Source organism: Onychostoma macrolepis, chromosome 15 (assembly GCF_012432095.1).
Source record: "Onychostoma macrolepis isolate SWU-2019 chromosome 15, ASM1243209v1, whole genome shotgun sequence".
Lineage (NCBI taxonomy): Eukaryota > Metazoa > Chordata > Actinopteri > Cypriniformes > Cyprinidae > Onychostoma > Onychostoma macrolepis.
Genome location: NC_081169.1, coordinates 28540782 through 28564898, shown reverse-complemented (window position 1 = coordinate 28564898; position 24117 = coordinate 28540782). Strand labels below are relative to the sequence as shown.

General features: G+C 35.4%; 2 protein-coding genes across 3 annotated transcripts in view; one reads left to right on the top strand and one right to left on the bottom strand.

Moving 5' to 3' along the window:
* The first annotated feature begins 35 nt into the window (after positions 1-35).
* On the top strand, positions 36-7260 carry aasdhppt (aminoadipate-semialdehyde dehydrogenase-phosphopantetheinyl transferase). Its single transcript, XM_058745137.1, is given in 8 exon segments — positions 36-413; positions 1297-1413; positions 1415-1523; positions 2581-2702; positions 4524-4682; positions 5331-5399; positions 5472-5622; positions 5770-7260. Coding segments are annotated over 8 exon segments (921 nt in total). The 5' UTR covers positions 36-269; the 3' UTR covers positions 5820-7260.
* A 12374-nt stretch (positions 7261-19634) lies between these two features.
* gucy1a2 (guanylate cyclase 1, soluble, alpha 2) overlaps positions 19635-24117 on the bottom strand; it is a 38894-nt gene continuing 34411 nt past the window's right edge. For both annotated transcript variants that reach the window (XM_058745225.1, XM_058745226.1), the window contains exons 8-9: positions 23814-23968; positions 19635-20681 (exon numbers count right to left, since the gene is read on the bottom strand). In XM_058745225.1, the coding sequence (XP_058601208.1) occupies positions 20471-20681; positions 23814-23968 (366 nt within the window). In that variant the 3' untranslated portion in view covers positions 19635-20470. The remainder of the gene's footprint in view (positions 20682-23813; positions 23969-24117) is intronic.

Below are 24117 nucleotides of genomic sequence, written 5' to 3'. Positions count from 1 at the left end.
TTCAGCCCCGCCCACAGTATATTTTTCCGGATCCGGATGTGTGTGGTTTGGAACACATGTGCAGGCTACCAGAGAAAGCAAAACAAATGCTACAAATTGCATAAGACAATATAATAATATGCAATAATGATGACTGCATATTATTAATTAATATTATAATACTAAACCGCAACTTTATAATATATAACAGCTGTTAATTATGCTTATTTCTACTAGTAGTTCTATAGGATAATAACAGTGGTTGTCATTGACTGTTGTGGTTGCCAGGAATGGACGGGGTCCGGTGGGCGTTCCGCTGCGGTTCGTGGGTACCGACCCGTTCCGAGTGGACCCTGGCGGCCCGGTGCGTTCAGCAGGAGGAGAAAGACCGGATCGCGCAGTTCGTGTTCGCCAAAGATGCCAAATCCGCCATGGTGGGTACAACAGACCGATGGATAGACTTCACAATAAACATCAATTTTATCTTAGTAAATAATAATTTTAACTTTTTTATTTGCACTTCTGATATTTAATATTATGTTAATGTTATTGTTTTGTTAATATTTGACTTTGCACAACTTTGCTGCAAACTCCTTGATACAAGTACAGGCTCACTAAAGATGACTGAAATTGAAATGATAGATAGATTTACAGGAGATAGCAAAATGCCAAAACAAGTGACCTCTACTAACCTTTTATGAGAAATGTGTCTGCATTTTTATGCATGCATTTATTAATTAATTCGTTTGTTTATTTACTTATTTCTGCATTTATTTATTTAATGAATCACACAATTAATATAATTATTCAATTTTATTTATGCATTTATTTATTTATTTTTATTTAATTGTTTATTATTTATTAATTAATTGGTTAGTTTATTTACACATTTTTATTTATGCATCATTCATTTATTAATCAATTCTTTTCATTTATTTATACATCAATTCACTTATTCATTCAGGCATTCGTTATTTATTAATTAATTGATTGATGCATACATTCATTTACTAATTAATTGGTTCATTTATATATTATTTATTCATCTAATAATTTATTAATTTGTTTATGAATACATTATTTATTTATTTAGTTTATTAGTTAGCATTCACTCATTATTTATTGATTTATGCATGAATTCATTCATTGATGCATTCATTTGTTTACGATACGAAATAACTTTATTGTCAAAGTCTGAAATTTGTCTTGCATTACAGCAGGTTCACTCACAATTACACCACCGATTTATTTTGTTATTTAATTAATAATAGTACCATGCTGTCTGGTGGTTTTTACATTTCTTTGTGTTTGCATCAGGCCGGTCGTCTGCTGATCAGAAAGCTGGTGTGTGAGAAGATGGGTTTTGCATGGGACGGGTTTCGGCTGGAAAGAACAGCGCGGGGGAAACCGTTCCTGCCACGGACCTCATCCACCCGCCGTCACCCACTGGAACTTCAACGTGTCCCATCAGGGAGATTATGCCGTGCTGGCAGCAGAACCGGGACGCCAGGTGGGCGTAGACGTGATGAAGACCAGCAGACCAGGTAACTTTCACTGCCCTTGAGCTCCTACTATGTCACCTGAGCTTACAATCCTCTCAAAAGTCACCAATACAACACAAGAGACACTGCAGTTCCACCAGCGGCCAGCAGGTGCCGCTCTATACCTGTGCTTTAGGCAGAGCAGAGCAGACTGGGACAGAATGTAGCTGAGAAAGGGTTTTTGAGTTGCATAATTTCTGGCTTTACTGTAAAATATAAATTTGTATCAGCTCGTAGGAACCATGTTTCTGTGTAGAACATGATTATTAAATTACAGATTTTTCTTGCTTTTATGAAATAATGCAAGGTTCTGTGTGATTCACTATAACATCCACAACTCAAAACTCCCTCCACAGTCACCCAAAACATTTTCTGAAATAAACTGCAAAAACAACAAATTAATTATGACAACACTAATTGATTATGATAGATTATGTATAGAGTATTAAGAAAGAGTATTACGCTGATTTGATCAAAGTTACCAGTGTGTTTTCTTTTTGCCTTGATATTTTATATCATATATATATATATATTCTCTTACTATGAAAAATTTAAATATCATTCATAATAATATAATTGAATAATACTATAAATAGTCATTTCTATAAATGGTTACTTTTAATCATTTAATAATTACTTTTACTTTGGAAGTAAAAAGAGTGAATGATGTTAGCTCTTTTACATACATTTTTTAATTATTTATATATATATATATATATATATATATATATATATATATATAGCTCATTATCATATGACGCCTACATTTAAATATCAAAAACCTGTTCAATATTAAGCGACTGCATCTATACACAGAGATAAATCAAATATAAAGGTGGTAAAACGGGTAAAACCAATCATAAAAGAGGTCAATTATATTCTTAAGGAACAGTAGCAAAAACAGTGTTTAAATGTAAAGGTCAAAGAAAAGTTGTTATAAAAAATTGAAGTACAACATTTTTGGTGCAGAAGCCTTCACTAATGTGAAATTCAAGGGTAAAACAAAAGTGCAGCATATGAGCTTTCAGGTGATTTCTATGTATGCTTGTGTGCACCTCAGGCAGTAGCTCCGTACAGGAGTTTTTCCGGATCATGAATCGTCAGTTCACGGATCTGGAGTGGACAAATATCCGGACGGCCGGATCAGACTGGGACCAACTGGACATGTTTTATAGGCACTGGGTAACTATAGCAACCGCTGCTTCCTGTAGCATCATCATCATCATCACCTCCTGGCAACAAGATGTGCACACACACACACATTTATAAGCATATCGCAGCGGGAGAGAAATTGTGCTGGATGAAACTGTTCCAATTCTGATCCCTGTTTCCATGGCGATGTGATCTCATCACTTCAGCATGACTCAGTTATGCCAGTCTGTGGTCATTTGAGGACTCTCATAAACACACACACACACACACGCACACTCTCTCTCATGTACTTGTATCAGTAAAGTCTGCTGTAGGTGAGAATGTGGTCAGTCAAACACACACTCACCTAGCTGTCCAAACCTAATCTTACAAGAACACTACATTCATTTTTAAATTTTTAGTTAAAAAAATAGCATTATTTGCTAGGATGTCTACAGAATATATTTTATATATATGTATATGTGTGTGTATGTATATATAGAGAGAGAGAGATAGATAGATGCACACTATGTGGACAAAAGTATTGGGACACCCCCTTCTTTAGAACAGAAAAAGGCACTTCCAAAACTGTGGCAACAAAGATGGAAACATAATTCATGTATTTAAAAATTGGGTCACACTTTATATTAGGTGGCCTTAACTACTATGTGCTTACATAAAAAAATAAGTACAATGTACTTATTGTGTTCATATTGTATTGCAAAACACTTTTGCTGCTATTGAGGTGGGATACGGGTAAGGTTAGGGACAGGTTAAGTGGTATGGGTAGGTTTATGTGTAATTATAATTGTAATTACAGAAATTAATTACATATAGGTATTTTTAAAAATATAAGTACAATGTAAAAACATGTATGTACACAATAAGTGCATTGTACTGAATGATTAATTTAAATGTAAGTACATAGTAGTTAAGGCCACCTAATATAAAGTGGGACCAAAAATTGTATTTCTATCTCTGTTGCAACAGTTTTGGAAGTGTCTAAAATGACTGCACCCATATGTACAAGTCATTGGTGTTTGCTGATGAGTTTTTGGCTCAAGGTCTGCATTTAAAGTCACACCAGAGGTGTCTGCAGACCGGTCAAGTTCTTCTACACTGACTCAATCAATCATTTCTTTTATACACAGAGGCATCGTCATGTTAGAATAGAAAAGGGTCCTGTCCAAACTTTTGCTATTAAATTAGAAGCACACAATTCCCTAAAATATCATTATATGCTTAAACATTAAGATTTGTACTCATGGAAATTACTAAAGTAATCAAACCTGTTCATTAGAAGGGGGTGGCCCAATACTTTTGTCCATATAGTGTGTATATACAATTAATGTTCAAGAAATTATTACATTAATAGTCATTTTTATAATTATTATGATTAGTAATTTTTTTTTAGCATTCATTTTGTATTTTACATTAGATTTATATAATATAAAAAATTCATAATAATTCATTGTTATTTTTACAATTAATTTTGTGAATATTTTTAGTGTTTTTCATAACACTAATATATAATAATGTCTAATTAAAAATACTTTGTTAAATAAGTATTAATAATATTGTTTAAGAAAATATTACATTAATTATATAAGTCATATTTTAAGATAATTTCTTATTTTTACTTTAAGAACTAAAAAAAGTGACTGTTTCCACAACTAAAAAGTGACTTTCAGATTTAGCCCATATAGCGAAGTAAACATTACTTTGTACACTGTTTTTCCTTGCATACTGCGTGCTGGTTTCACATACTATTTTAGTATTCCATATAGACACTGTAAATTATTTAGGCATTTCATTCTGAATATATCCAGAGGCCTGATTACCTCTGATTGGTCTGTTTTTCTGTCTGTCGAGGCGCTGAAGGAGAGCTTCATCAAAGCGATTGGCACAGGGCTGGGCTTCGACCTGCAGAGGGCGGAGTTTCACATCTCGCCCAATCAGATGCGCGAGGGGCAAGTGTACCGGCAGACACAGATGTACCTGGACAATGAAGGAGAGGACTGGACATTTGAGGTGTGTCTTCACTGTATACCAGCATTACTAACTAGTCCTTCAGCACACAGGTTCATCCTCTCAGCCCATGAGACAGCTGGATGAGGCCGAAAATGTGTGTGTGTGTGTGTTTCTCATGGTCTCTGTGTGGAGCCCTGCAGTGCTGCTTCGTCTCTGTGTCTGTCAGAGCGTGTGAACGTGACACAGATCACAGATGCTTCTCGCTTGTTAGATAGAGCTCACGTTCTTCATTCCTCTGGACGTTTCATCTTGCAACTGCGAGGAAAAAAAGTTATTCAGCATATTCAGTAGCAGAAACAAAAAAAACTGGGGGGAAAGTCAGAATTGTGACATGTAAAGACAGAACGGCTAGAAAGCAAGTCATATATTTAAAATAAATATAATATATATATTTATATTTATATATTTAAATGTAACATTATTATTATTGTCTATATCTATCATCTCTCTCTCGCTCTCTCTATATATATATATATATATATACACACACACATATATATACACACATACATAATTTTTGTTTAAGACCATTTTACCATTTCTTATAAGTAAAAATACCCATTTTTGGCTTGACGTGAAGCATATTGGTGGTTTAATGTTAAATAAATTATTACATGAAGTAATTGACTTTTTTGTTTTGTTTTGCAGGAGAGCTTATTGGACAAAGATCATCACGTCGCTGTGGCGCTGGGAAAACCCGAAATCAGCACATCCGAAGTGAGTTTAACGATTTTCACACGATTTTAGAGGTCAAGACAGTTCATGACATCATACTACTTTGTATTATAGGAGGACGGTGGGACTGTTTGTGAAGCTCCGCCCCTTTCGTTCACACTGTTGAGTTTCAGTGATCTGGTGTCTAAAGCCACGCCCCTTCTAGAGGAAGACCCCGCCTACTGGGAGAGATTTCAGAGCAAAAAGGAAGCACCTTTAAGACAAAGTGAACAGCAGTGAATAAATTGCATGTTTGTAAAGGACTGTTTGAAGATGCTTCAGCTTTATTACTTTTAACATCATTTCCACAGTGACAATGGATGTTCATAAAAGTCACCTTCAAGTTTTTTAAATATTTTAACCATTTTTTCAGATCGATATCATCAAACTGATTTGTTTAGGAAGGCACAAACCAGCTATTGATGATGTTTGTGCAGCTGTTTTCCCTCCAAAATGATGTCACTTCCTGGAGGATAATGTCATCAAGGAACAGGCTTCAGTTAGTTAATGGGATATAAACTGTGAGTTTTATTATACAGTATGACATATCTGATGGGAATGTGAAAATGTACTGCATAGGAATGATCCATTTATGTAAGAGATAAGTTTATTTTCCCAACCTACACCTCCTAAAGTCTCTCTCTCTCTCTCTCTCTCTCTCTCTCTCTCTCGTTCCCTCCATCTGCCACTGTCTATTTTTATCAGCAGACATTCAGCAGGCCATTAGCTCGGTGTGTTTGGAAGGTCCTGCTTTTAACAAATCGCTGCTGTTCGGATGCAGGTATGCGTTTCCGCTCCTGCTGTTTCCGCTCTTGTGCCGTTATTTTATTTGTGCGGTAAAGTCCCGCCCCTCGCGCTGATTGACCGGAGCTGCAGCCACACAGCTTGTGAGTTACTGAGCCTGTCCAAACTCATACAGTAGAGGTTAAAAGAGCAAAGTCTATTACAGCAAAGCAGAACGGTCGAGGATGAACTCATCGGAAACGCAGATGGGATCCGATTTAGATAAAACTCTAGTACCCACGTGTAATTACATTTTTTTCTAAAGTAGGAAAATAGAGACTAAGCAGACTGTTAAGTGATGTACATTTCAAATTGAAATTTTAATATAAATGAGTTTTCATGATGCAATTTAATAATGCACCATCCAATTATAGTCTTGTTTTGGTTGCGCATGATTTGCATTTTCTTAAAGTTCTATAAACCAGACAGGAAAAAGGTTTAATATGATATAAAATGATGCAAAATGAAGCATATTGGTCATTTTTAATGTTCAATAAATGTTCAATTTATTATTTAGTATTTTATTACTAATAATTATATTTTTCAAAGATTTTTTATTTATTTATTTTATTTTTTTGAAGTAGAAATACCTGTGTTTTTGGCTTGGCAAATATTGGCAATGTTTAATGTTCAATAAATTATTACATTAATAGTAATTGTTTAGAATTATTTTATTATTAATAATATTTTAAGAAATGTTTTTAAGTAGAAATACCTGTTTTTTTGACTTGACGTGAAGCATATTGTCAATATTTAATAGTTGACAAATTGTTACATTAATTAATAGTAATATTTAGAATCGATTTTTATTAATAATAATAATTATATTTTTAGAAACATGTTTATTTGACCTTTTTTAAAAATAGAAATACCTGTTGTTTTGACTTGACGTGAAGCATACTGACGATGTTTAATGTTCAACAAATTATTACATTTAATAGTAATTTTTAGGATTTCTTTATTATTATTATTATTATTATTAATTATATTTTTAAAAGAAAAATGTTTACCATTTTTTTAGAAGTAGAAATACCTGATTTTGGCTTGATGTGAAGCATATCCTGATGTTTAATAAATTATTACATCAATTACTAGTAATTTTTTAGGATTTCTTATTATAAATAATTAAAAAAATTTATGAAGTAGCATAATCTGTGTCATTTGAATTGAATTTCTGTGTTTTTGGCTTGACAAGGTATATTGGTGATGTTTAATGTTCCATAAATGATTGCCTCAATTAGATCAGATTTTGATGCCAGAACTATCCATTTAATAATCAAATGCATCCTTAAATACCGCACAAATACAGTCCAGTGCAATGCTGAAACACTGAAATCTAGAGCATCAGCCAAACGCTTCCTAAATCACACACTCATAAAAACGGGAGAGCGAGCGAGAGCTGCATTAAAGAGAACAGCTCTCCTCCTCTGAGAGTATTTCTGTTAAAGATTTATCAGAGTCCTGAGTAAATCAGGATCGAGTGAGAGATGCACAAGTGTGTGTGTGTGTGTGTCTGTTTTTGTCTGTTTGACAGAAAGTATTTCCAAGGTCAAAAGTTAAAACAACAGTATCGCTGTCCCATGAGAACGAAACTCTGAAGGGGTTTGTTCTTTTCAGAAGGTCACAAGACAAAAGAGCAACTATCTGTGTGATTTACTGGCTCGCTCAACAGTGAACGTGTTCTGAACGAACGCCCCTGATTTCTGTTTGGTTTCAGTCATTGTGGACTCAGGTGCTCATGCCATTTTACACACACAAGCTTCACTGTCCAAACTCTTCTCCTGGACGACTTCTGTCCATCCGCCAGTTTCCTGATTTACTGTGTTAATTACTATCACTGTGATTTTTTTCCTACAGCAGTGATGGAGGCCCTGCGGGAGCCAAAATGGAGCTCAGACTCGCAGTGGCCACAGATGCCTTGCAGAAACACACAAACATGAAACTGCAGAACATTTACAGCACAGATGGGTCAAAAGAGAAGAGGAATACAGTCTCGATAGATAGAGGGAAAAATTATTTGATCCCCTGCTGATTTTGTATGTTTGCCCACTGACAAAGAAATTATCAGTCTGTAATTTTAATGGTAGGTTTATTTGAACAGTGACAGACAGAATAACAACAAAAAAAAGCATTTAAATGAGTCAAATAAGTATTTGACCCCTTCGCAAAACATGACTTAGTACTTGGTGGTAAAACCCTTGTTGGCAATCACAGAGGTCAGATGTTTCTTGTAGTTGGTCACCAGGTTTGTACACATCTCAGGAGGGATTTTGTCCCACTCCTCTTTGCAGATCCTCTCCAAGTCATTAAGGTTTCGAGGCTGACGTTGGCAACTCGAACCTTCAGCTCCCTCCACAGATTTTCTATGGGATTAAGGTCTGGAGACTGGCTCGGCCACTCCAGGACCTTAATGTGCTTCTTCTTGAGCCACTCCTTTGTGTTTTGGGTCATTGTCATGCAGGAATACCCATCCACGACCCATTTTCAATGCCCTGGTCCTGACGGTATATGGCCCCATCCATCATCCCTTTGATGCGGTGCAGTTGTCCTGTCCCCTTAGCAGAAAAACACCCCCAAACCATAATGTTTCCACCTCCATGTTTGATGGTGGGGATGGTGTTCTTGGGGTCATAGGCAGCATTCCTCCTCCTCCAAACACGGCGAGTTGAGTTGATGCCAAAGAGCTCGAACACTTTCACCCAGTTCTCCTCTGAATCATTGACAAACTTCAGACGGGCTGTACATGTGCTTTCTTGAGCAGGGGGAGCTTGCAGGATTTCAGTCCTTCACGGTTACCAATTGTTTTCTTGATGACTATGGTCTCAGCTGCCTTGAGATCATTGGCAAGATCCTCCCGTGTAGTTCTGGGCTGATTCCTCACCGTTCTCATGATCACTGAAACTCCACGAGCTGAGATCTTGCACAGAGCCCCAGACCGAGGGAGATTGACAGTTATTTTGTGTTTCTTCCATTTGCCAATAATCGCACCAACTGTTGTCACCTTGTCAGCTGCTTGGCGATGGTCTTGTAGCTCATTCCAGCCTTGTGTAGGTCTACAATCTTGTCCCTGACATCCTTGGACAGCTCTTTGGTCTCGGTCATGGTGGAGAGTTTGGAATCTGATTGATTGATTGCTTCTGTGGACAGTTGTCTTTTATACAGGTAACAAGCTGAGATTACTCCCTTTAAGAGAGTGCTCCTAATATCAGCTCGTTACCTGTATAAAAGACACCTGGGAGCCAGAAATCTTGCTGATTGATAGGGGATCAAATACTTATTTGACTCATTAAAAAGCAAATCAATTTATAACTTTTTTGAAATGCGTTTTTCTGGATTTTTTTGTTGTTATTCTGTCTCTCACTGTTCAAATAAACCTACCATTTAAATTATAGACTGATTATTTCTTTGTCAGTGGGCAAACATACAAAATCAGCAGGGGATCAAATAATTTTCCCCCTCACTGTATGATTATATATGACTGGATCGGCTGTGATTGGTTCATGCAATAAATCCCACCTCGTGTTCGCGAATTATGCTGCCTTCACGTGCTATCTGAAATTTCCCACTTATGAAGTCGTGATTACGAGCTTGTCGTATTCAAGTGCTTTAATGTCGGAAAGAATAAAATGTAGCATCCCATTGGTTGACAATAACAAACATTCACCACGCTATACATGCAGTTCGCTGACAATTCTGGAATTTCGGTCAAATACATGCTTATTTCACTGCTTATAAAACATAATATGCTTCGCATGATCGTTCATATCTAGCCTATAAATACACTACTTTAGCAATGTAGTTGTTGTGAGAACAGCATTGACAGCAGCAATGGTTGTTCCCTCCACCATGTTTAAAGTTTATGACCCGCCCAACTCGGAAACTCGGGTATCAAAATTATTTCCGAATTTCCCAGTAGTAAATACGACTTGAGTCCAATTTCCGATTAGGAAACTCGTATTTATGATAATTCCGATAGCACGTGAAGGCAGCATTAGTCTGAATGAACAATATAATTGTGTTAATGGGAAAACTAATTTAAAAAAAGAAAGTAAACAACTCCCACACTTAGATATAACCACTTTGTTACAATGTCATGAAAACATGGGGATATGGGGGTTGTGTCCCCCCCACTTTTAATAAAATGTAAATTTGTCCCCCACACTTTTTTTGGGCAAGTGTGATCACGTAGGAATTTCCAAGGGCCTGCAGGGTGAATAAATCTAGATTTAAATGCAAAGAGACAAGATAGTCTTTGCATGACCTGACGTTTTATTCATATTCAAAATGAGGCGATGTGAACATACGCAGAGCTAAACCAAAGCCACTGGAAGGCAAGCCTGCAACCTTTAGCCAGAAAAGCGTGACAGCTAATGCTTAATGCTGCGGCCATAGATATGTATTGGCGGTACGCAGGGAAGGAGACCAGAGGTCATTGTATGATTGGCTGAGGTGCCTCACGTGATCCAAGTTCAATGTAAGCATGAATGAAGGAACGAACGATAAAACGAACGAATCTCAGTGCAAGTCATGTAATCAGATTACTTTAAGTAACTAGTAAAGTAACACATTACTTTTTAATTTAGAAGGAAATATCAGAGTTACTTTTTCAAATAAGTAATGCCAGTTACTTTATTTCCCAGGTCTTGACTGACCGCTCTGGTGTTGCCATGTTGAGAGAAATCGGGAGTAAGTGCAGAGCGTTGTGTGTGAACATGTTTCTGTAGTTCTAGACTAAATATGAACATGCGTTTACTCATCTCACCTGCACAAAAACAGATTCAATATTCCTCAAAATGAATAAAATCAGTCAAATGCAAACTCAGAATATTATACAAACCTACAATAATTAAATATCATTTATTTTTAATCCCATTTTATTAACCAATGTCTTTGCTACTGACCTTTGATGATCCAATTCAACCATACTAAGCAAAAATGATACATTTGGGTTTCATTTTAGTTATTAAAGTGTTGAACTTTCCTCTCTTGCGTCATATTCATGTAATTTGCTTGAGCTGTGCCCTCTATGTACAGACATGAATTTACATTTCCTTCAGCCTGAGGCATATTCATTTCACTTTTGTTGTGAAAGGGATTTTACATTTGTAAAAAAAATAACTTTTTTATATTAAAGACAAACAAGCAAGCCCAGCCCAGATTTAAAAAGTAACTCAAAAATAATGCAACGCATTACTTTCCATCAAAAAAAGTAACTAAGTAATGTATATAGTTAATTTTTTAGGGAGTAATGCAATATTGTAATGCATTACTTTTAAAAGTAACTTTCCCCAACACTGCGAACGATAGATAGAACAAATGATAGATAGAACGAACAAACAAACAATATAGACAGACAGAACGACTCAGCAATCTGGAGTGTGTGTGAGAGAGCTGATTTTCTCACCCATCCTCCTCTATGACACACACTCTCCCCTGTTACCACGGCAACCATCCCAGCACAGCCAGCTTTGCCATGGCAACAAGAACATGTGTGATACAGGCAGTCATCTGAGTTAATCTAATCACCATCACTGTCTGAGCAGAGAGAGAGAGAATCAGCATCTGGATTATGATGTTTCTGAAACGGCCCATCGGAGACGGATCACGCTCAGGACAGACCCCAGTCATGTGACCCACGTCCCAAATCACAGCTGTGCAGCTGTTTAGTCACTAGTGTTTATTGAGTGAACAGCACAGGTCACATCTGCTGAATCAGTCTCCTCAGGTATATGACCTAGAAAATTCATAATTAATACACTTTTTGCATCCACCGGCTCAGGCGTGTGGCATTTCAAGCTTCTATTCTATTCTTAGATTTGGAAATGTGGTGGCAGCTTCGGTCGCACGTACATTTGTACAACTGAAAAACGTCACACGGTGGGGGTTATAAAAGATTTCCCAGAGTTCAGTGGGAGCGCCCACATGCAAATCTCTGATGTGCTGCGATGTGACCAATAGCAGAGCTGATAGAAGATTTCAGTGACATCACAATAACAAGACTGGTGATGACATCACTGCATAAAAAGACTCTGACTCATTATGTGTGTGTGCGTAAACACCCTAAAAATAACATCCAGACTGTGTGTGTGTGTGTTTACCTGTTTGTGAACAGGATCCCTGTTGCCATAGTAACAGTCAGGCCTTTTTGAAACGTCACATTGAAACCAGTGTCGCATCCCTGGATAGTAAATTTCACATCGTCACTATGTGCAGCGTCACCGTGGAGATGAAGAACATTGTAGGTTAAAGCAGATTGTCCCACATTCACACAATCGAAGGGCAAAAGGAGAGAAAAGGAATGTTTCAGGCCAAAAAAGGCAGAGACAGAATAAAATGTTTTTATTTGAAATCAGCATAAAGAATGTACAAAAAAAAAAATTGATTTGCATGCAAAGAAATGTTAAACATTAAAGAAATTAATACTTTTATTCAACAAGGATGCATTAAAATGATCAAAAGTGACAGTAAAGACATTTATGATGTTACAAAAGATTTCGATTTCAAATAAATGCTATTCTTTTTAACTTCTTATTCATCAAAGAACGCTGAAAAGTAAAATATATCATGATTTCCAAAAAAATATAGGGCTGTTAATAATCAAATCAGTATATTAGAATGATTTCTGAAGGATCATGTGACACTGAAGACTGGAGTAATGATGCTGAAAATTCAGCTTTGATCACAGAAATAAATTACACTTTAACATAGATTCACATAGAAAACAGTTATTTTAAACTGTAATAATATTTCACATTTTTTAAGTATTTTTGATTAAATAAATGCAGCCTTAATCAGCAGAAGAGACGTCTTTGAAAAAAAAAAAAAAAAAATATATATATATATATATATATATATATCTCACCCTAAAAGCAGTATGTCAGTTTACTCAAAATGTAAGGTTAATTTTTTAAAAGTATACATTTACATGATCCAAAATGTGAAAAACTTCAAATAAACAACAGCTGAATGAAGTCGAAGAGGTTTGAGCTGAATTCATTGCAGAAGAAGTGTGTAAAGCAGGTAATGACAGCACTAAGATGTGTTTACATGTGTGTCCTAATATTACCTTGCCATCAAACGAATAATTGGACATCAATAGAGCTTCTGCAGTGTTTTCCCGCAGGTAATACAGTATAATGCGTGTATGTGTTTCTCAAAGGATCGTGCAAAGCAGCACAAAGAAGAACAGCACAATGTCTGTTAATAAAAGCATTCTCAAAGAGCAAAGCAGGCCTTAATGATTAAATAGTCATGACATGAGCAGGGCTAATGTCCATTACACTGAAGACAAACACTAAACACGCTCGCTGCGGTGAAATGAGCGCATGTTTTGATGAATGTCAGGGTTTTAGTGTTTTAGAATTGCTTGCTTTTTTTGTTGCAAATGACCTACGATATTTTTTCAAAAAGGAATAGTTTACTCAAATGTGCTCACTTTGAGTACACAAATCAATTGATTCAGATCGGGGCTTCGGAGCACGATCGACGGGTTGGCGACCACTGTTTTGTATAATATTATGGATAAACGTATTTCGTCTAGAAGCGACAATTTAAACCTGTAGCTTTTGTCTTCTCCAGATGTTAACTGATGGACTGGTGTTGATTATTGTGATGCTTTTATCAGCTGTTTGGACTCTCATTCTGACGGCACCCATTCACTGCAGAGCATCCATTGCTGAGCAAGTCATGTAATGCTGAATTTTTCCAAACAGCCCATGTACAAGAAAAACTCATCTATGGATGGCCTGAGGGTGAGAACATTTTAAGCAAATGTTCATTTTTGGTTGAACAACTCCTTAAGACTGTTCATTCACACAGACAGAGAAAGTCAGAGGTTTAACTGTTCAGTACAGCAGACTGTGAAGCGCTTTGTTTACAGGTCACTATCACGCTATCACCTTTTCCCGCAGGTTTTCATCAATCACACACACACACACTGTCAGAAGACGTGGACACTCCAGCGCCTCCCTCGCCTTTTAGCACCATTTTGTTTCCTCTTCGGCTCAAGATGCACGTCGATAATAGAAAAAGAGGTATAGAGAAAGAGAAAGAGAAAGAGAGAGAGAGGGGTGTCGTAAATGTAGGTTAAGAGCCGGTGTCTTGAGGATGCATCGAGAGGTTGTTATGTGCGCAAGCCCAGAGGAAGATGTCGCATTTCTGACAGGAAGCTGTTAATCCAGTAATTCATTTTATTTTCTCCACCATAATCCTGAGGGAGATAAAGCACGCTCAACACGTGCGTGAGGAGCTCTGATCTTTCTCAGGGATGAAAATAGTTCAGTCAGAATCGGGAGCAGCACATGTGAAGGTTTTGTTAGTGTATTCTGACACTCTGACCGAAGAGTTTTATTGCTTCAGCTGGAGGAAAAATACTCTTTCAGTTCATACTTTCCCAGAGTTTTGACAGAGGATCATCATGGGAAAATGAGACAGTGGGGTTTTGTTTATCTAGAGACTTTTAAACAATATTTCTGTAGGCAAGTGTTACTAGTAGGCTACACTGTAAATTTATAAATAAATAAAATAAAATAAAATAAATAAAATCAGTCAAATTAATAGTAAAAAGAAAGCAGCAGCGGTGGTTGCCAGATCTTTACCGTGAAAATAGGATGGCAACATTTTACTTTTTAAATTGAAATTAAAAACTAATAAATATACTAAATTACAAAAAACTGAGATATAGATTATTGTATTAAAATTATACATGCATTTTAAACAGTTTTCATAATACATTATTTTAAAAGCAATATTTCAGTAATTGAATTTCGATAATACAAATTATTTTTTAAATTATAATTTTCATACAATTTGTAGCTATATAATAATAATAAAAAACTTAATACTTATTAAATATTATTAAGCTGTACATTTAACCATATTTTACTTCATATTTCAAATTACATGAAATGTCCCAGTACAGTTTTTCACCATATATGTGACCCTGGAGCACAAAAGCAGTCTTAAGTCGCTGGGGTATATTTGTAGCAATAGCCAAAAATACATTGTATGAGTCAAAATTATACATTTTTCTTTTATGCCAAAAATCATTAGGATATTAAGTAAAGATCATGTTCCATGAAGATATTTTGTAAATTTCTTACCGTAAATGTATAAAAACGTAATTTTTAATTAGTAATATGCATTGCTAAGAACTTCATTTGGACAACTTTAAAGGTGATTTTCTCAATATTTTGCTTTTTCTGCACCCTCAGATTCCAGATTTTCAAATATTGTCCGATCCTAACAAACCATACATCAATGGAAAGCTTATTTATTCAGCTTTCAGATGATGTATAAATCTAAATTTCTAAAAATTGACACTTAAGACTGGTTTCGTCGTCCAGGGTCACATATTATAATATAACACTGTTAACCATTTAACATTTTTACCATTAAAACTGATGGTTAGTGGTTTGACCTAACTTATATTCCTAAGTATTAAACTTTGGTGCATAACTTGCCCCATCTAGTGATGGGACAGAACACCCTAGCAACCACATAGCAACGTGCTTAAAACTACTCAGAACACCTTAGCAACGCAGCAACTGCCACTGGCAACATTGTAGCATGCATCTGACTCTTGCAGTGGTAAACTTTACTCAGGCCTCCTCAGAAAACGTAAAGCTTGAGTAGATTTCAGAGTATTACGCAAACAGACACACAGCGCTCGTTCAATCAGCAGCTCAAACACACGGCCCTTCATCTGCCATGCTCTAATTATGCACTTAATTCGATTGGCTGAATGTGATGTCGTCAGAATGAATGAGTAATGAGCTGATTACCGTAGTAATGCTATTATGGGATGTTTCAGGAAGAGGAATACGTAATCGATTTATTCTATCACAGAACATGCCAGTGTGTCTCTCAAACTCAAGCGTGAACTACTGTGAAACACCGTCATGTCACAAATGACATAAATCATATATTTACTTATGAAGGTTTTAATATTATATTGTATTAAAACTAAGTTAACTAAATGTATAACTTCACACCTAAAATAAAAAATAAAACTTCACACCTGGCAAATGTAATATTTCAACACTATAAAAATTAGGAAAAAGTATTTAAAAGACAATTAAAAAGTTACATTTTAAATTGTAAACGTTCAATTTATGCAATTATAATCTATTTATTGAAACTGCAATATATGATTTTAAAATGATATTTTAGTTTAAATAATTTTTATAATACAAATGATCTAAAACGATAAATACTAAAATATATAACTTGTATATTATATAAATTATTTATACATTATTATATTATTCACAGTATATTATATTTGTAGAAAATCTGTATTATAATAATATAAATAGTTTCAAAATTATTTTGTATTATAAATTATTTTAAAATGATAAATAGTATATTATAAACATATAATATTTGACAATTTTTGTATATTATATAAATTTCACACACACACTTTAGTTTTTAAATTAATTTCTAATTGTTTCTAAAAGCAGTATTATAGTATTTTTAATATTAAGTACTTGAAATCATTTCAACTAATTCTAAAAATTATTCAAGTAATTCTAAATATTCTAAGAATATGTGATTTTTATATTTTAAATTAGTATATTTTAGCATTTTAAATATTTAATATTTTATAATACAAATGATCTTATAAATATTATAAAATGTATCATTTGTGTATTATATAAATAAAGGGAAATGTTAAAGCCATTTTGTTCTGGAAGCATGGATATGTTACAAACAAACACAAGAGTTAAGTCCAAACCCTCCCAAAAGCTAATTAGCCAAATTGTTACCAAAACAGTGTTTCAGAAATCTGCTAGAAAGGCAAGTCTCAGCAAGCGTCCATCAACACCATAACCTTCCTCCAGCTGGCTCTCTGATTGGAAAGTAATGGACGCAGCAAACAGTGACCCTGAAACAAACTAGAGCACCATTAGAGCAAACAGAACAGCAGAAATGATTGTCTCAGACAGGTTTCCACAGTCCTGTGCAATCCACTTTTTGAATAAAGTCAAGCCCAGTGCTACATTTTTATCAGTGTATGTTACATTTCAAACACATGCTTTCAACCTGCTGTTCAATCTCAATCAGTGTTAACTGTCAGAGTGGGCGTGGCCAGTCAAGCTCTACTGCGATTGGGCGTGTCCTGGGTGGGTGTGGCCAGCATCGAGCAGTGTTTTATAGTAACAGGACACGGCCACTTCTCACCTCTTGGCCTCTGTCAGCACAATCTCACTTTGTATGAAAATTCAGATCGTCAAAGTCTTGTTCATTAATATCTTGCATATGCAAACTAACCACACACGCTGACATAAATCTCTCTGTCCTTCTGTAACTCACACCCAGCTCATCTGGATAATGTGACGGTCCAAACACTAATCAACACAAACGAGAGATGTTTGTTCCTGTCAGTAGTAGATCACTGGATGTAAACTAAAATAATCAAATCAATTCACTTTGATATCTAGGTGTGTATGTTCATGCTAATGCTAAACCGCAGATTTTCATAATTGTATTTATGAAAGTTGTTCCAATTTACATCTGGTCTGTACATGTGTACATAAACATAATACTTTTCTAGTATTTATATAAAATATGTATTATCTATATTTTATACTTAACATACAATGTTTCATACTCAAACCCCTTCATTCAGTGGCTGTTGAGATGTTTAAAATGAAAATAAACTGTTGATTTGTTAATTTATAAAATACTTGGCCTGTTAGTTTAATAATTATAGTATATTGTATATAACTCATGATAATGGGACTGTACCAGTCACGTGTCACTTTTGCTCATCAAGGCTGCATTTATTTGATCAAAAATACAGTAAAAACAGTAATATTGTGAAATATTATTAGAATTTGAAATAACTGTTTTCTATGTGAATATATAATAAAATGTAATTTATTCCTGTGATCGAAGTTAAATTTTCAGCACCATTACTCCAGTCTTCAGTGTCACATGATCTTCAGAAATCATTCTAATATGCTGATTTGCTGCTCAAGAAACATTTCTGATTATTATCAATGTTGAAAACAGTTGGACAATATTTTTGAAGAAAATGTGATACATTTTATTTTTCAGGATTCACAGATGAATAAGTTCAAAAGAACAGCATTTATTTGAAACAGAAATCTTTTATATTATAAATGTCTTTATAATTTAATTTAATGCATCCTCGCTGAATAAAAGTATTAATTTCTAAACTAAAAGAAAAATCTAAAATTCAAAAACTTGAACAGTATTCTATATTCTTTACAGAGCATGATAACTCTATTTAATGAAAAAGGCAATTCTTATTGTGTTGTTGCATTGAATAAATAGTCATTATTTTTAGAAAAACAGCCATTTAAAGAGAGCATTAAACAACAGTCTGACACCATAAAACTTCAATGAATCAATTTTATTGGCATCCTGATAAAAATGACTGACACGCCAGGATGTGATCTTGAATCAAATGTGACTGAAATGAATGATGACATTATTACGTACCTTCCTGTCACCTCAAAACGGCGCGCACACACACACACACACGACACGTTTCACACATCTGCCATCTACAGCATGTGATTTCTGCTGCATAAAAGTGAGTCCTGATTTACAAGTTTTTCATTCAGTATCACGTATGAATTGTTAAATGGAGACTGAGAATGGATTATTGAGAACTAATATAAAGTTTTTCATGAATATTTGCATGACAATCACATTTAAATACAAATAATTATTAATCTACATGGTTCCTAAAGTGCATCTATAATCTAGATTCAGTACAAATTTACTGAACAAAACAAATATTTTGTTTACCTTTCATGGCATTTAACTTGCATCAAGCCTGACAGACTTTTTTTTTTTTTTTTTCAAATAGCATTTTGCATTGCTTCAAAAAAACAACTTTTTTTTGCTTCAAAAAAAAAACAACACCTGTATTGCAAATTATGAAGTTGACTAAAAGAATAGTTCAGCCAAAAAATAAAAATCTGGCGATAATTTACTCATCCGCAGGCCATGCAAGATGTAGATGAGTTTGTTTCTTCATCAGATTTGGAGAAATGTAGCATTGCATCAGTGTCTCAGCAATGGATGCTCTGCAGTGAATGGGTGCCGTCAGAATGAGAGTCCAAACAGCTGATAAAAACATCACAATAATCCACACCACTCCAGTCCATCAGTTAACATCTGGAGAAGACAACAGCTTTTTCCAGCTAAAATATGAGTCCATGATCCACAATATTGCTTCCTCCAGTGAAAAAATCATCTCGTCTGAATTAGGAGAGAAATTTGCACAAATCAAGCACCGTTTACAAGCCGCATTTACAACAGGCAATTTTTGTCTTCTGCAGATGTTAACTGATGGACTGGAGTGGTGTGGATTATTGTGATGTTTTTATCAGCTGTTTGGACTCTCATTCTGACGGCACCCATTCACTGCAGAGCATCCATTGCTGAGACACTGATGCAATGCTACATTTCTCCAAATCTGATGAAGAAACAAACTCATCTACATCTTGGATGGCCTGAGGGTGAATTCATTTTCAGCAAATTTTCATTTTTGGGTCAATTATTCCTTTAAGTTAATGGTGCATATTCTGCACTTTCTTGCAGTTTATTTTCTGCTATGAATATGGGAGCCAAAATAAAAACATTCCGCAGATGTGAGAAGTGCGAAACAGCCTCAGCCTTTACACAAATTCACACACATACTGCGCACAAACTGGAGGCCAAACACACATACACACAATCTCACAGCGGTTAATGGTAGAACACACACACACACACACACACACACACAAACAAACAAACACACAAACACAAGGGATCTAACAATGGTTAATAGAGGATTCACACACACACATAAAGGATTTAACAGTGGTTAATGGCGGCATTTAAAATGGCAGAGATAAATGCATGTTTGTGGTGTGTGTGTGTTCATGTATGTGTATGGGAGGTAAAGGCACCAAAGTTATGCATGTTAAATCTATTACCTGCAATGCAGCAAGAAATGTGTGTTTACATGAGTTTGTCTGTAGTATTTGCATGTGTACACCATGAAAGTTTGGCTATGCCGTTGAGCAGAAGGCTTTATTTTAAATATATATCTATATATATATATATATATATTTGTTTTTATTGTATTTTCAGAACACAATTATTCATGGCTCCTTTAAAGGGCGGGGCCAGGGGCGGGGCCGTCCTTTCCGCCCCCTCGTGTCACGCCTCTGGGGGGACGCTCCGGTCGAGAGGCGGGGCCACCAGTTGCCACAGGCAACACTAGTCTACAGGACGTGATGTCATAGCGAATGGGCGGGGCCATCTCAGAGGCTAGTCTCCCGTAGAAACATGGTCCCAATGTTATAGGACACTTTCCGGATGGGGACGGAGCGAGTGCTGGTGAGAGAGGCGTGGCTCTGGGTTTTCCCCCCCTCCAGGAAATAGCAGATTCCCGGGATCTCTTTGGGGAAGTTGTCGGGAAGCTCCTGCCGGGAGCGAGGGATGAAGGTGAACGCGCGCTCGTCACGCAGGAGTCTGAGAGGAAAAGCAAATGGAAAGGAATTAAATATACAAGACCTCACTCTGACAAAAACTAATTTGTAAAAACAAAATATAATTAAAGTAAATGAAGTTGTTGTTGTTGTTTTTTAATTCTAAAAATGCAAAAAGTTTTCTGTTCGGTTTAGTCTATTGCAGGGATTTCTAAACTTTTTTGTCAGCCAAACCACTCTGACATAAAATATTCTCTTGCAGTATACAGTCATGGCCAAAAATATCGGCACCCTTGGTAAATATGATCAAAGAAGGCTGTGAAAATTAATCTACATTCTTAATCCTTTTGATCTTTTATTTAAAAAAATCACAAAAATCTAACCTTTCATTGGATAATAAGAATTTAAAATGGGGGGAAATATCATTATGAAATAAATGTTTTTCTCTAATACACATTGGCCACAATTAACGGCACCCTTTTATTCAATACTTTTTGAAACCTCCATTTGCCAGTTTAACAGCTCTAAATGTTCTCCTATAATGCCTGATGAGGTTAGAGACACCTGACAAGAGATCAGAGACCATTCCTTCATCCAGAATCACTCCAGACCCTTTAGATTCACAGCTCCATGTTGCTGCTTCTTCTCTTCAGTTCACTCATGTTCTACAGGGTTCAGGTCAGAGGACTGGAATGGCCAGCAGAAGCTTGGTTTTGTGCTCAGTGACCCATTTTTGTGTTGTTTTTGAGGTTTGTGTTTGGATTATTATGCGGTTGGAAGATCCAAACATGGCCCATTATAAGATTTCTAACAGAGTCAGTCACTTATTGATTTTTATCTGTTGGTATTTGATAGAATCCTTGATGCCATGTGTCTAAACAAGATGTCCAGGACCTCCAGCAGAAATATAGACCCACAACATCAAAAATACAGCAGTATATTTCATTGTACACATGGGGTACTTTTTATCCCTGTGTTCACCAAACCCATCTTGAGTGTTTGCTGCTAAAAAGCTCATTTTTTAGTTTCATCTGACCATAGAAGCCAGTCCCATTTGAAGTTCCAGTCGTGTCTGATACTGAATATGCTGGAGTTTGTTTTTGGATGAGCGAGGAGAAGTTTTCTTGAAACCCTCCCAAACAACATGTGCTGATGTAGGTGCTGTTTGACCATTTTTTTTAAGGTTTTCTGACCCCGAGACTCAACTATTTTCTGTAATTCTCCAGCTGTGGTCCTTGGAGAGTCTTTAGCCACTCAAACTCTCCTTCTCACCGTGCATTAGGACGATATAGACACACGTCCTCTTCCAGGCAGTTTCCTAACATTTTATGTTGATTCTTAATTATTGTCCTGATGGTGGAAATGGGAATTTTCACTGCTCTAGCTCTTTTCTTAAAGCCACTTCACTAATTTGTGAAGCTCAATTATCTTTGCTGCACATCAGAAATATATTCTTTGGTTTTCTCATTGTGATGGATGATTAAGGAATTTGGGCTTTGTTTTCCCTCCTAATTATATTTCTGTGAAACAGGAAGCCATGGCTGGATAATTTCATGTTCATAATCACCCTGGAGTGCTCAGAATTGTGAATATGAATGGGAATATACTTCAGAGATATTTTACTCATAAGAATTTCTAGGGGTGCCAATAATTATGTCCAACGTGTATTTGAGAAAAACATTTATTTCATAATGATATTTCCCCCCATTTTAAATTCTCATTATCCAATGAAAGGTTAGATTTTTGTGAATTTTTTTAATAAAAGATCAAAAGGATTAACAATGCAGATTAATTTTCACAGCCTTCTTTGATCATATTTACCAAGGGTGCCGATATTTTTGGCCATGACTGTATTTTAAGTTAATATTTCTATAATTCAATAAAGTGCATAATTATAATTATATAACAAAATTTTTATAATCTTTTTATATTATTATGATTTTATAATACTTTTAACTATAAAAATCAAGACAAAATTAGGTTTTGTAATTATACATTTGTACGTTAAAGTAAAAAGTTTTTTTAGCAGGATTCCCACACTTTTTATCAGCTAAACCCATTTGACATAAAATGTCTTCTTGAAGTATATTTTAAATTAGTATTTCTATAATTCAGTAAAGCATATATTATTAATAATAATAATAATAATAATAATAATAGTTTTATATCATTAATATTGTATAATGTGTTTAACTATAAAAATTGAGACAAAATATATTATTAAATAATTATAATAAATTGAAGTTTATATTTCAAAAATTCATTAAAATTTGTTCTTATTATAAAATAGTTTTTATAATTAAAAAAAAATACTTCTAACTATAAAATCAAGACAAAAATATATGATTATAATTTATATACTGTATAATTTAATTTAAAAAATATTATAATTATAAAAATTATATTTGACAAATATACAGTCAAGCATTTGTTTTAGAAGAAAACTACAATGAGAGATTAAAGTCTGGTTCTGGTCACAAATCTGGTCAAATCCTGAAAATGCACCCAAAAATATTGGAAATAATACAAATGTGAAAATAAAGTGATCCTGGTGCCTGCTGTGTTTCCAAATGCATGTTATAAGTGAAATGCAATGATGGACTGAATGAAGCCATATCGTGATTTAGATTTTATTTCTATTTATTGTGCAGTCCTATTTAATTTACTGTAATTCAACACTTGATTTAAATATTTACCAGCTATTCAACAATTCACAAACCCCTGAAAATCTCATCTGTAGTATTTATAATGAGATACATTTACAAACAATAGACGTCTATAGAGTGTATCCTTTTAGACATGTAAATGTGTGTGTGTGTGTGTGTGTGTGTTTATATGCATATACTTGTGCACACATGTATAGGCATATATATGTGTGCTTGATTATTCATACTGTGTGTGTGTGTTTAATTGTGCAGATGTGTCAGTTCGCCTGTGCATGATTATTCTACAAACACAGGTGCTTGCTGCTGCATTTTGAAACGTGTGTGTGTGTGAGAGAGAGCAGATCTTCAGAGCTGCACTTGACTGCAGAGTATCGTCCTTGACGATCTCGACTGAAGCAGGTTGCCATAGAAACAGGTGTGACTGTCTCCACTGCAGCAGAGTTACACATCAGCTGAGAAACGCTGGTGTGAGTGTGTGTGTGTGTGTGTGTGTGTGTGTGTTCTCTCACTGGTATGTAGTAGGGCTGACGTTGATGCAGCGCGGGTGACTGCCTGACTCAAACTTGCTGGCCAGCGTGACGTTGTTTCCAAACAGACAGTAGCGTGGCATCTTCACACCAACGACTCCAGCCAGCACTGAGCCCGAGTGGATCCCGATCCTCAGCTACACAGAGATAAGAGATTATTCATACAGCGCTTTATACAGTAGAGATCACTTCACAGTAATAAACAGGTAAAACAGTTTCAGTCGAGAACAATTCGCAGCAATGAGCAACATACAATATAAATCATACAGGAAACTCGACTGTCAAA